The sequence below is a fragment of the Hirundo rustica genome, chromosome 24 (assembly GCF_015227805.2).
Source record: "Hirundo rustica isolate bHirRus1 chromosome 24, bHirRus1.pri.v3, whole genome shotgun sequence".
In the NCBI taxonomy this organism is placed as follows: Eukaryota; Metazoa; Chordata; class Aves; order Passeriformes; family Hirundinidae; genus Hirundo; species Hirundo rustica.
The window spans coordinates 210,808-224,503 of NC_053473.1; the positions used below are offsets into that span (position 1 = coordinate 210,808).

General features: G+C 61.6%; 2 protein-coding genes across 2 annotated transcripts; both read left to right on the forward strand.

Moving 5' to 3' along the window:
- The first annotated feature begins 1,843 nt into the window (after positions 1–1,843).
- INAVA (innate immunity activator) lies at positions 1,844–8,570 on the forward strand. Its single transcript, XM_058423516.1, has 7 exons — positions 1,844–1,889; positions 2,574–2,719; positions 2,798–2,917; positions 3,517–3,721; positions 5,067–5,466; positions 6,294–6,858; positions 8,002–8,570. The coding sequence occupies exons 1-7, from the start codon at positions 1,844–1,846 to the stop codon at positions 8,092–8,094; spliced, it is 1,575 nt and encodes a 524-aa protein (XP_058279499.1). The 3' UTR covers positions 8,095–8,570.
- A 660-nt stretch (positions 8,571–9,230) lies between these two features.
- Positions 9,231–13,479, forward strand: SHISA4 (shisa family member 4). The gene is made up of 5 exons (XM_040085530.1): positions 9,231–9,374; positions 10,359–10,530; positions 11,645–11,778; positions 12,804–12,986; positions 13,077–13,479. The coding sequence occupies exons 1-5, from the start codon at positions 9,302–9,304 to the stop codon at positions 13,121–13,123; spliced, it is 609 nt and encodes a 202-aa protein (XP_039941464.1). The 5' UTR covers positions 9,231–9,301; the 3' UTR covers positions 13,124–13,479.
- The last annotated feature ends 217 nt before the right edge of the window (positions 13,480–13,696 follow it).

Genomic DNA, 13,696 nt, shown 5'->3' on the forward strand with positions numbered 1-13,696 from the left:
GCTGATGGTGCATGGTGGGGATGGAGGGTGGTCATAGTGGCCACTGCTTCATTTTGCTGGTGGTGCCATCAGCCCAGCTGCAGTTGGTGTCCATCCAAGGCCTTCAGCCATCCCCTGATAGCACAGAGCTTTCCTCACTCCTTCAGTCTCCTTTCTCCTCTGTCTTCTCCTGGTGTTTTTTTCCCATTTCCACAGTTAAATGTGTTTCACCTCTGCCCTTTCCACCTGCAGCTGGAGTCCACTGGGAGGGAAAAAGAGACACTGGTTTGGATAGGTCTCACACCAACAGCCCCAGGCTGACAGCACCACCCTGGGCACTGAGACAGGGTTGTTCGGGGGAATCTGCATCTCCCCTCCCACTGCTCCCTGCACTCCTTGCCTGCTCCCTGCCTGCTCCCTGCATCCCCTGCCTGCTCCCTGCATCCCCTGCCTGCACCATGCCTTCTCACCCCATCCTGCTTAGCCCCATCCTATGGGGATGAATCTCTTCCCCACCCTGCCAGGTGCAGCAATGTAGGATGTGCCCAGTTCACTCCAATCCAGCTCAGAGGGGCCACAGTGGCTGCAGCATGATCAGCTCATGGCCCGGGAGAGCCTCAGCACCATCCTGGCACAATGATGGCACCATCCTGGCACTGTCCTGGCACCTGCTGTGCATGGCCAGGGCAAGGATGGGGACAGTGGTCCTTATGCTTGGCCCATGCCTACATGCCATTAGGGATAGAGCCTCCAGCAAGCACTGTCCTAGGCTGTGCTGTGCTGCGGTGCCACCCCACACCAAGCTGCGCCACCTCCTGCTGTTATGTGCCAGCCATGCTGTGACACATCTATACCATACCATGCTATGCCATGTCATATCACACAGGTCCATGCCATGCCATGCCATGCCATGCCATGCCATGCCATGCCATGCCATGCCATGCCATGCCATGCCATGCCATGCCATGCCATGCCATGCCATGCCATGCCATGCCATGCCATGCCACACTGTGCATTCCCATGTCACCCACCCCACACCATACAGTTCCATGCAGTGCTATTGCATACCATTCCATGCCACACCACACAGTGCTGTACAGTGTCATTCCAATCCATGCAGTGTCGTACGGTGCAGCCGCTGGGGGCCGTCCAGTGGGGCGGGGCGGGGACTGGGGCAGGTGTTGCTCACCCTGCTCCTCCCTCCGCTCAAGCCCAGACCCGTCCGTGCCCCGGCGCAGCACAGCCGGCAGCGGCGGCGGGCGGCTCAGGTAAGGGATTCTCCTACCCCGCCGGGATTCCCGGGACCTCCGCCCTACCTCTGGCCGCCCAGTGCGTCGTGGAGCGGGATGGGGAAACTGAGGCACGGCCAGGCAACGGCGCTGGAAAGGCGGTGTCAATCCCTTTCCCCCGCCCCTCTGCCCCCCTTTCACTCCTTCCCCAAGAGTTTGGGGGGCTTGGGGTGCTGGGAACCCCCTTTTCCCAGGCTGGCGGTCGCTCCCACCCCAGGATCCGCCGCCAGCTCAGACGGAAAAGAGGAAAACTGGGAGAGGTGCCCAGCGAAACCAGCTGAGGCGGGAGCGAAGGGCCCCCCGGCCTCGCCCCTCACCGCACCCCGACTACCTTTGACCCCTTCGAGGGTGTCACCCTCCCCCCGCCTCGCGCTGTCCGCACCCTTTATTTATGGTACGACCTACAAGAAGGCAAAGCAAACAGCCTCGCCTCTCCCCCGCCGCCGTCGCGGCACGCCCGGAGCGACATGAGGGATTTTGGGGGTGCAGGACGGGGGGCACCTATGGGTGCAGCCCGGTTGGGGGCGTGGGGACGAGCTGTGTCCCCGCTGTTGCCCGCAGGGTCCCGGCGCGGCATGGGGGAGGCAAGTGACGTGGACAGCAGGATCATGCTGCACTCGGGTGAGAAGGGGGCTTGGGGGTGAGGGAGGTTTTGGGGTGCCCCCGTCGCCCATGGGTGGTCTGATGGACGCGCCCCTTCTTCCCAGGCAGAGAACGGAGCACTTCGGTGCCTGAGGGCACGCTGGGGACACATGAGCTGCCTCAGAAAGCTTTGAGGGACGGAAGGGGTGGAGGAATGGAGGCTTCCCCTGCGTTTGGGGAGGCACCCCACGTGTAGTGGAGGGTGCTCTGGACAGGATTTGACTCAGACGGGTTTGGCTTGGGATGGCTGAGTCAGACTGAAACCTTCCTCCTGTGCCCCCCCCCCCCCCCCAGAAGGGACGTCACACGTGTTCGGGGGGGCTGGAGCACCCATGGTGCTGCTGGGGGAATTTAATGCATGCCCTGGGGGATTTAATGCATACTATGGGTGCTGCTGGGGGAGGGGTTCCTGCATACCCTGGGGGAGTTGGAACAACAATGAGTACTGCTGGGTGGGGGAAACAGGTATTCCAGGGGAGTCAGTACGCCCACGGATGCTGCTGAGGGAGAAGGGAGGCCTAGCTGCTTTGGGGCAGCTGGAGTACCCATGGGTGCTGCTGGGAGGGTCATGGCTGCTTTTTCCCCCCCTGCGATGGAGGGAAGCCAAGGCAGGAAGGCTGTGGGTTGGTGGAGGGTGGTACCTGCGTGTTCCCATCCCTCCAGATGTCTGTGTGGCTGATCCAGGCACTGGCTGCCCGGTGTCCCCATCGAAGGAGCGGGTGCAGGCGGGACGGCGGCAGCAGCAGGCGCTGGAGGCCCGGCTTGATGGCTGCATCCAGGAGCTGCGGCAGCTGTGCCTGCGTGAGGCGGTGAGCAGGGCATGAGGACCCCCTGCCCACCCTCACATTTCACCATGGCTCTGCTCAGTGTCCTCGTGCCGTCTTCAGGAGCTGACGGGGACCCTGCCCCGCGAGTACCCTCTGAAAGCCGGTGAGAAGCCCCCCAAGGTCCGTCGCAGGATCGGGGCTGCGTTCAAGCTGGATGAGATCGTCATTCTGCGTGGGGTGGTGAGGCAGTTCCTGGGGTGCAAAGGTGGTGGACAACCATCCCCTCCCTTCCCCTCCCCTCCCCTGCTGAGGCTGCCTGAGGGTCACCTGGAAATGTTGCCATCCCCATCCCATGGTTGGTGGTTGGGTGCCAAGTGCTGTAGGTGGGAGGGGCAGGGGGTGTTTTCAAGCATGATGGGTGGTGTTGGGGTGCTGAGATGCCCCAGTGAAGGGAGATGTTTGGGTTCTGAATGCAATATTTGGTGTTGGGGTGCCCAGGAGATGGGACAAGGCAGGGTTCCAAGGATGATGGGTGGTGTTGGGGTGTTGAGTTAATGGGGTTATCATGGGGTCCTAAACATAATGTGTGGAATTGGCATGCCAAGGTGGTGGGTGTGGGGGGTCCTAGGTGTATTGGGGTGCCAGAATTATTAGAGGAGGTGGGTTCCAAATGTTATGGATGGTGTTGGGTTCCAAGAGTGGTGTTGGGTGTTGGGGTCCCAGACGAGATGCTGGGAGGGGTTAGGATCCCAAGTGCTGTGGGTGGTGTTGGGGTGTTAAGCACGATGGGGGGCTTGGGGGTGTTGAGGTGTGTTTCTGAGCATGTCCCCCGCATCCAGGACCCTCTGGAACGGGAGCGGGCGCTGCAGCTGCAGATTGCCGAGGCCTCCCGCCAGCTCTGCCACGAGGAGAACATTGGCCGGCAGGTGCGGAAGAGGCGGCAGACCGCGGCGCTTCGGGAGGAGCAGAAGCTGCGGGACCTGGAGCAGGTCCTGAGCCAGCGACGGCTCTTGGCAGAGCAGTGGGACACCAGTACTGCCGAGGGTGAGCCCCCTGAGCCCCCCAGATGATGGGGGGATGCTGGAGAGCAGGGAGGCAGAATGGGGTGCTGCTTGGTTGGGTGTCCCTGAGAAATGCACCTGAATTCCTCATTCCCTTTGAACACACCCCACTGGATGCAGCCCAGTCCTTCATCCCAAGTGCATGCGCTCTTCTGGATGCACCGCAATATGCCATCCACAGTGCCTGCATGCCAGTTCCCTTCCCTGGTGAATACACCCCCTGGATGCACCCCAACTTTCCATCCCCTGTGAATACAACCCAGTTCTGTGCCCCCACAAAATGCCCCCCAGCATACCACTCCTGGTGAATGCACCCCAATTCCCTATCCCTGCTGAATATACCCCTTGGATGCTCCCTGGAAGGCCATCCCTGTACATGCACCTCAATATGCCCTCACTGGTAATGCATCCTATTCAAGGTACCCCAATACTTCATCTCTTGTGGCTGTACCCTTGTGAGTGCACCCCAAAACTTTGTCTCCAATGCATGCACCCCAACACACCATCCCTTGTGCATGTACCCCCTTAAACACACCCCAAAACTTTCTCCACAGTGCATGCAACCTGATAAACCATTCTCACTGAATCCACCCCAGTACTTCACCTCCATTGATTGAACCCCCTTGAATATCACCCTTGCCGCTTGCATCCCATAGCTAAACCAAATCACCCATCCTCAGCACCTGCACCCAAAGGGGGGCAGGATGTGGCCCAGCTGCCATGTCCCCATCCCGATGGCAGCCATCCAAGCATGTGCACATTTTCTCTGTTCCTGTCCCCTCCAGGGACCAGGGCTGTGGTGGTGGTGTCTCCTTCCCTGTTGGTGCCCCCAACCTGCCCATCCCGGGCAGGCTGGGAACTGCACGCAGCTTGGTAGAGCCGGCCTGGCCGGTACCACTGCCGTCCCAGAGCGTGTTGGGACAGGTGGCGTGGGAGAAGGGAGCGGAGGCCCGCGGGGACGTGCTGGGTGGTGGTGGGGCCGTGGGAGCGCTTTGGCACCCAGAGGCGGCCCTGGCTCTGTTCTCACAGGGCCCTGCCCCACGGAGTTCAATGCCTCCGATGAGAGCTCCATGTCTGACACCAGCCTGTTGGAGGAGGGTTAGGGGGCTGTGGGGACCAGGGAGTAGCCCTGGTGTGTTCCCTCTATCCCTACTCTTCCTGTGTCCCCCCCATCCCGTTCCACTGCTATAGTCCCCTCCATGCCATTGCCCTGTGTGTCCCTTCCATCCCAACCACCCACATCTCCCCTCCGTGTCAACAGCCACCTGTTCCCTCCATCCCACCCCTCTCTGTATCCCCTCTATCCCAACCCTCTATCTCTCCTGCAGAGGACACACAGCCACCAGGACCTGCCACCCCACGGAAGTCCCCATCTACCAAGGACCCCAGTGAGGAGGAGGAGGAGTCGGGGCTTCTGATGCCCGCCCCCAATCCCTGGCAGAAGACCAGCCTGGACAGACCCTATGAGAGGGCCAAAAATCCCATCATCGACCCTGAGGATGGGGAAAACCAGAGCTCCCAATGCTGTCTTGGGTCCCTGATGGCTTCCCCTGCCAGCTCTTTGGGCCCCAGCAGCCCTGACTCCGCAGGCTCCCCAGTGTCCAGGACAGGGGACCCTCCCTACCGGTTTGTCCCCATGCGGACCCTGGTGCTGTGCCGGCAGGCGGGTTCCAGTGCTCCCAGCACCCCAGAGCCATCAGGACGGCAGGGACAGACCCAGTCTCTGAGGTATGTCCTGAGCTTGGGGAGGATAGACAAGGGCTTCTGCAAGGGAGGATGGAGATAACCCCATGGAGAGGGGCATGGAGATATTCCCATGTGAAGGAATGGAGCACGATCCATGGGAAGGAGGATGGGAATAACCCTGTGAAGATGATAGAGATCAGCTCATGGGGAGGATGTTGGAAATAATCCCATAGGAAGGATGGAGATAGTTCCACTGGCAGTGAGATGGAGCTAACCCTGTGGGAAGGAGGAAGGGAGAAATCCTGTGGGAGAGGATGAAGAGAGCCTCGTGGAGGTGATGGAACCTCCTCTCCATGGGGAGGAGGATGGAGATAATCCCATGGAGAAGATAATGGAGCCCCACATCAAGGGAAGTGTGGACCAAATTCTATGGGGAGGACAGACATAATACCATGGGGAGGGGATGGAACCAGCCCCATGGAGATGATGAAGCTCAATCATTTGGGAGGATGGACACAATATTATGGGAAGGAGGGAGATAATCCCAGAGACAGGATGAAGGTGAAAACCCTGTGGGGAGGATGGACAGAAATCTATTGGGAGGAGGTTGGAGATAATCCCATGGAGACGATGGAAGTAACCCTATGGAGATGATGGAGGTCAGCCACATGGGGAAGATGAACTAATCCTTTGGGAGGGGGCTGGAGACTGCCCCACAGGGAAGCTGGAGCTAATCCCATGGGAAGAGGCTGGATGTCTCCCCATGGGGTGGCTGCACCCCACACCCATGGGTGCATTTCTCTCAGGGATTGCCCTGGCTTTGGGGTGAGGGGAAGGGTCCTCCTGCAGCCACAGTGTCTTGCCTGCAGGGTGGACCCATGCTGGCAGCCAGCTGAGCCACGGGGACGCAGCACCACACCCCGCCGGCGCCCCACCTACTACACAGTCACTGTGCCCACCTCCTGCATCCTGACTCCCGGCCCTGTGTGCTGCTCTGGCTCCGATGACAGCATCTCTGACCTCTCCAGCGTCTCCCACACCACCTCACCGGGCAGCAGCAGCCCTAACGTGTCCTTTGCAGTTCCGTTGCCCCTTGCTGAGCCTGGTTACCCTCGGGGTGCCCTCCAGCTTCTGCCACCTGCTGCTCCCCTGACTTTCCTGTATGAGCAGGATCTGGCCCCGCTGCGGTACCAGCGCCTGGTGCCCTCACGTAGCCGCATTGTGCGCACGCCCTCGCTCAAAGACTATGCACCCGCTGGGGCCCGTGGGCTCTCCAAGGCTGCCGTCACTGAGGAGCTCAAGTCGTGGCATCAACGCGCCCGGCTGAGGGGTGCCCGGCCCCACTCCCTTGACCGGCAAGGGGCTCTCCTGAGACCCCATGGTGGGATTACCAGGGACATGCCCGTTCCTCATGGAGTCCTCTCACTGGTTCAGGTAGGACATGGGGTCTGGCTGGGAGTGGTCGTGTGGGAGAAGGGGGACCCCCCTGGGTGCTGTCCTGCAGGTGACATGAGTTATGACCCTGAGGTAGTGTAAGGATACATGATTTTGGTGGGGTCTCATGAGGATTTCTAGAGCAGGAGTGAAGTCCTGAGGGGGTCCAAGGAATCCTATGAGGGCTGTTGGGACATGACTGGGATCCCAGAAGGGACCCTGGGGCAGAACCATGGTCTCAGGAGGGTCCTGAGGAGAGGATCAAGGTCCTTTAAGATCCTCTGGGGCAGGATCAGGACCTTCTGAGGGTCATCTGAGCAGGTCCAAGGTCCCATACATTGAGTCTGGAGGGTCCCTGATGGTCCCTGGGGTAGGACCAGGGTCCTGAGTGGGTCTCCATAGGAAGATTAGGGCCCTGAGGGAATCACAGGGGAAGAATTCAGGTCCCAGAGGGGTCCCTGGGGCAGGACTGGGTTCCTGAGGAGGTCCAATGGCCAGGACCAGGGTCTTCTGTTCTTAGGAACAGAAGTAAGGTCTTTAAGGTCCTTCAGGGCAGGATGAGGACCTGATGAGGGTGCCGTGGGCAGGTTTGGAGTCCCATGTGGATCCCAGGAGCAGAACCAGGAGGCCCTGGGGCAGGACGGGTCCCATGTGAGTCCCTGGGGCAGGGTCTTAAGGGGGGTCTCTGGAGCAGCATTGGGGGTTCCATGTAGGTCCCTAGTTTCTCTTGAAGATCCTAAGGGCAAGACAGGACCCTATGGGTGTTCCTGTGGCAGAACTGGGATCCCACGGGAAGGACCAGGACTTCAAAGGGGTCCCTAGGGCAGGATCCATGAGGGTCCCGCCTGTCACACCCAGGTTCCCACAAGCAAGACTCATTTGGGTCCCTGAGGCAGCACTGGGGTGCCCTTGAACAGGGAAGGATCCCTGTAGACATGTCAGTGGCTAGCTCCCCCTCTCCACCTGGGAGTCTCACTGCGACAAATGCACGCATGGCATGGCTGGGACACATGCCAGGCAAGTGGGGACCTGTGGCCATGGCCCCACAACTCCCCCAGCCCAACTCTCGTGCCAGGATGTGCCCCCAGTGGTGCCCCCAGATAAGGGGGGGTGCCAACACCCACAGGGTCTTTGTCCCCCTAGGGTCCCCCGGTGCAGGTGCTGCGACGCTCAGCAGGCAGCGTGCCCATCCAGGTCTATATGTCCGAAAACAGCGAGATTGTCACACAAGTGTGAGTGCCCACACCCCCACCCAGGGGCGGGGACACATTCTGGCTGGCCCAGGGATGGCGCGGACATCTCATGCCTCCCCACCCGGTGTGGGGGCTGGAGAGGGAGCCACAACGGGGTGGCAGGGGCTGGCCCCCACCGTGTTCCCTCACTGGCACTGCTGACAGGGACACTGTGACCCCAGTGCTTACGGTGACCTTGGTGTCACCACGACCGTGAATTTGAAGTTCTGGTCTCTAATAAAGGTGGTTTTTGGGATACGTCATTCTCAGGATGTGTCACCTCCATGTCCCCTCGGAGGTCCCGCAGTCCTGGGTCCAGTTGTCATTGACAGGATGGGATCCACAGATTTGGGGTCTGGCTATGCTTGCGGCAGTAATGGGGTGATCCTAGTGCCAAGACGGTTCCCCAGATCCAGCTGTGCACCCCTGCCACCCAGCGACCCAGGCTGGGAAGGGAGCCAGGAGTAGAAGGGAAGGATGGAATGGAGGTGAGGGATGCAGGGTTTGGGTGCAGGAGGGTGGGCAGGAAGTGTGCAGGGAAGGGTGCAAGGATGGGTGAAGGGATGGGGTGCAGGGGGAGGGAAATAAGGTGTTAAGGGAAAGGATGGGGTTGGAGGAAAGGTGCTGTGGACCAAAGTGATGGGGTGCAGGGCAGGCAAATGAGTGCAGTGGTGCTGGGAGGGGAAATGATGGGGAGCAGGGGATGGGGAAGGGGTTGGATGAAGGGGATGGGGTGCGTGGAAGGTGCGGGGAGCTGTGCCAGGAGGAGCAAAAGGATGGGGGTGCAGGAAGAGGCGAAATAAGGGTTGCCGGAGGGGTATAGTGGTGAGGGGACAGTGCGAGAGAAGCCACCCCGATCCCCGCATCCCGCCCGCCCCTGCCAGTGCCCGGGGCCGGCGGCGCCGCTCCTCCCGGTGGGGGCGGGCGGGGGCCGGTGGCTGCGGTGTGAGGCGGCGCCGGGGGGGGGGCGGGAGAGGGGGGGACACCGGGCAGCAACCGAGCGCCGCGGGGCTGCGGCGTCACTGCGGGCCTGCGCCGGCCCCGCACCGGGCGGCACCGGGAGACACCGGCAGCGAGGAAGCGGCCCCGCGGCACCGGCACCAGGCGGCAGCAGCACCGGCCACGGGAGCGGCCCCGGTCCCGGTGCCGCCGCGCAGCCGCCGCCCCTGTCCTGGGCAGCGCTGAGCGGGGACACCGGGCCCGGCCCCGGGATGGGGCCCGGCAGCCCCGGGAGCGGATGGCCCCTGGCTGGAACCCTGCTGGTGGCCGTGGCCGCCTCGATGGGTAAGAGATATACGGGGACCGGCGAGGGCCGAGGGATCCGGTGTCACCCTGCGACTGGACACGGTGCCACCAGCCGTGACATGGGGATCCTGCTGTGTGGGACTTGGTGCCACCAGCCGTGACTGTGAGTCGTGCCACACACGGCCCCTTTGACTGGGGGTTGCTTGCAAGTGTCCCCCTGGGCACTGTGTCTACCTCCACCCCCACAACCCACCTTCCATTTTCCGCTTTCGGGGTGTCCCCAGTAGCCGCTGACCCCCGGGAACAGCAGGCACGGAGCTGGTGGCTAACCGAGCCGGGATGCCCGGCCCCGGGGAATTTGGGGGCTTTCCATTCACGAACCCTGCACGAAACTGTGCCTCAGTTTCCCCACTTGTCCCTGAGCTGCCGTAGTCCCATTTTGGGGTGTGTGAATGTGAGACTCCCACAAAGCCCATTTCCGTGACTCCCCACCCGTGCGTGCCCCGGCGCCTCCGGCCGCCCCCGGGCCTCGGCCTGCGGCTATTTCTGGGAAGACAGGTGGCTCTGGACAGAAATAGAGCGGGAAGTGCCACTGGAACACACGGAAGGGGAGGAAGCTGGGGGCATCTGGAGGGGTCAGAGGGCTGGGTGGGATGGAGGGCGGTCTGCAAGGGTGTGGGTCTGGATGGAGCAGGGGGTACCTAGGGGCAGAGTTTGGAAGGAAGTGGGGGGGCATAGAGCAAGGTATGGGATTACACAGGGGCAGGATGGAGCAGGGTAATGGAGGATGTGGGGCTGGGTATGAGGGACAGGGGGAAGGAAAGGAGCAGGGTGTTTGGGGGAGTATAGGGGCACACTTTGGGGGTCCATGGGGCAGAGTCGACCAGGGTACAAGGGAATAGGATACAGTGGGGTATGGTCTGTGCTCATGTGGGGGATGAAGGGCATGGGGTGCTGCTGATGCCACCAAGGGTCATGATGGCCAGGTTCTCCAAGGCCCTGATGATGGGCGGCTGTCCACAGTGGCCGGGGGCGAAGACTGCCTGTGGTACGTGGACAGAAACGGGTCATGGCACCCTGGCTTCGACTGTGAGTTCCTTACCTTCTGCTGCGGCACATGCCACCAGCGGTACTGCTGCCAAGACCCTCTGCGCCTGCTCACCGAGCGCCAGCAGCGCCACTGCCTTGCCTTCAGGTGCCACAGCCAGGGCTGATGGGGCTGGGGGCTCCCCTGGGTGGGCTGGGTGCTAGGACTGGGTGCTGATGATGGGCAGTTGTACTGGATGCTGGTCATTGTGTGCTATGCACTGGGCAGTGGTGCAGTGGTGCTGGACACTGGTATTGGGTGCTGAACAGTGGTATCTGGGCCCTTGTAGTGAGTACTGGGCATTGGGTGCTGGGTGCTGGGTGCTGTGCACTAATATTGGGTGCTGGATACTGGTATTGGGTGCTGGATGCTGGGCACTGGTGATGGATACTGCACTGGTATTGTGTGCTGGGCAGTGAGTTCTGGGCATTCAGCAGTGGTGCTGAGCACTGCTACTGGGCACTCGTATGGAATTCTGGGTGCTGTGCACTGGTATTGGGTGCTGGGCACTGGTACTGGATGCTGGCCAGTGGTACTGGGGGTTGGAAGTTGGTACTGAGCAGTGGCACCAGGTGCTGGGTGCTCTGCGCTGGTACTTTGTGGGGGCACTGAGTGTTTGGTACTGGACACTGTTACTGGATGCTGAATGCAGGTGTTGTGCACTGATTCTGAGCACTGGGGAGTAGTCCTGGGTTGCCAATCTGTTGGCTCTGGGTGCTAGCCACTAATACTGGGTGCTGGGCATTGAGTGTTGGGTACTAGGCACCAGCCAGTGGTGCTGGGTGTTGGATACTGGTACTGGGCATTGGTGCTTTGCAGTTGGTGCTGGGTGCAGTTGGTACTGAGTGCTGAGCTCTTGGCATTGGTACTGAGTGCTGGTATTGGGTTCTGGGCACTGGATGCTGTACACTGATACTGGGCACTGCACATCGTGGGATGGATGCTGCGCACTGGTTACTGCTACTGGATGCTGGTCACTGGGCAGTGGGCATTGCTACTGGGTGGGCAATGCTACTGGGTGGGCAATGCTGCCGGGTGCTGGGCAGTGGTCACTGGTACTGGGTGCTGATAGCAGTGCTGGACAGTGTCACTGGACATTGGTTCTGGGCAGTGGACAGTGTCACTGGGTGCTGGGCACTGGGCAATATCAGTGGGTGCTGGCTGGGGGTGTGTGCCCTGGGTGCACCCCAGGCCCTGCTCCCCACATCCGGGGGTCCCACAGCCCCAAGACCATCGCGGGTATCGCCTCAGCCGTGGTGCTGTTCATCGCCATCGTCACCACCATCGTCTGCTGCTTCATGTGTTCCTGCTGCTACTTGTACCAGCGCCGGCAGCACCCGCGCACCCCCCTGCAAGGTGCGGAGCTCGGGGGGGAGGGATGGGGGTGCTGGAGGAGGGGGTGCAGGAAGCTTCTGTAGGAAAAGGGGGTGGAGCGGGGTTGAGGGGGCCTAGTGGAGTTTGGGGGGAAAGGGGGTCTGGTGGAGGGCTGTAGGGAGGGGGGATGCAGGGATGGGGGTGTGCAGGAGGAGGGGATTGAGAGTCTCCTGCAGGTAAGGATGTGCGGGGTTAAGGGGACTTGGGAGAATGGGAGGGTGCAGGAATGGGGAATGCATGGATGGGGGCTGCAGGAGGAGGCTCGGCCCGTGATGGTGCTGTAGGTACAGGGTGGGGGATTGGGAGAACCTGGCCTGTGGGAATCCGTGTGTGTGTGGGCTATTGGGATGGGAGGTGCAAGAGGGTCCTGTAGGAAGAGAGTGGATGGGTTTGGGAAGAGGCAAATAGGGGGGGCCTGGAAGAATGCAGGGGGAAATCGGAGTGTGTGAACTGGGCAGCAGGGATGGGGGTGCTGCAGGAGGGTTCATGAGGCACAGGATGGTGGGATTTTGAGGGGGCCTCAAGGAAGGCAGAGAGGCCTGGAGGTGGAGAGGGGGAAGTTGCGGGGATGGGGGTTTGCAGGGTGAAGTGGTCTGGGGTGGGGCTGGAGATGTGCAGGTGAGTTGGGGTGCAAGGTAGAAGCTGAAAGGATGAGAGGGAGCAGAAGAGTCCTGTAGGTGTGGGGTGGGGGGATGGTGGGGGAGGCAAGGAGAAGGGGGGCTGTGGGAATGCAGGGGGGATTGGGAGGGTGGGGGGGTGGACTGCAGGGATGGAGGCAGGGTAGGATACAGGGACTGGGGAGCAGGAGAGGTCCTGAGGTATAGGGTGGAGGAGTTGGGGCGGGGGGAGGTGGTGGGACCTGAAGGGATGCGGGGGGAAAATTGGGCACTGGAGTGGGGCTGTAGATAACAACCCGGCACCTGCCACCCAGAGGGCCACTGCCACCCTTAGGCACCATCCATGTCCCCATGCCGGGGTGCCACGGACCTGCCCAATCTCTCCCGCAGGCCTGGAAATCCCCCTGTCCAGCTACACTCCTGCAGCTCCCCCAGCTCCCTTCCCTGTGGATCCCAAAGCTGGCCCTATGCCGCCCCAGCCTGGCTTCACCCCCATGGCCATGTACCCCCCGCCAGACCCTGCTGCCCACTACCCCATGTACCCTTCCGGCCCCCCTGTCTACAACCCCGCAGGTGAGCATTGGTGGGGGGAAGGGGGACCCTCCCTATTCCCCAGGGGACCCAGTGGCCTGGTGACAGACACCCCATCTGCTCCCCACACAGCACCACCACCCTACGTCCCGGCACAGCCCAGCTATCCCGGAGCATAAGCCCCCACGGGGACCCCTGCACCTGCCGCCGGCCAGCGGGGCCAGGCTGGGGACCCCTGGGACCTCCCTGGCGCTTGGGGGCTGCCCCAGCTGGTGCTGGATCGGGCTCTTCCCGGCCATCCTGGGGTGATCTGGTGCCAGCAGAACAGGGCGGCCCTTGTGCCGCACACTGGGCCCTTTGTGGGTGCCTACTCCCCCGGCTCTGGGTGCCAGCAGCCCTGAGTACCCGCGGGGGGGGTCCCTTTGGGGGGGTCCCCCGAGGGCCGTGCACTGCTGTCTCCCTGCACGCCCACCCCTGGATTCACCTCCTCCTCTTCCCCCCCAGGGTTGGCATTAAACCACGTCTTGTGCCCACAGCCTTGTGTTGTCTCAGTGACTTTGATGGGGAAGGAAGGGGGGGCAACGCCCCCAGCCCCTTCCCATGAACTGTAAGGTGGGGGAACATGAATTCCACTCTATCCCTTCTGCTCCCGAGACTTCTCCATCTCAAAATTATGTTGGGGTGGGTAATTTCCCACTCAATCAGCCTCTTGGATGAGCCAGCCAGGAATGCTGCCACTCATCCAGCTTCCC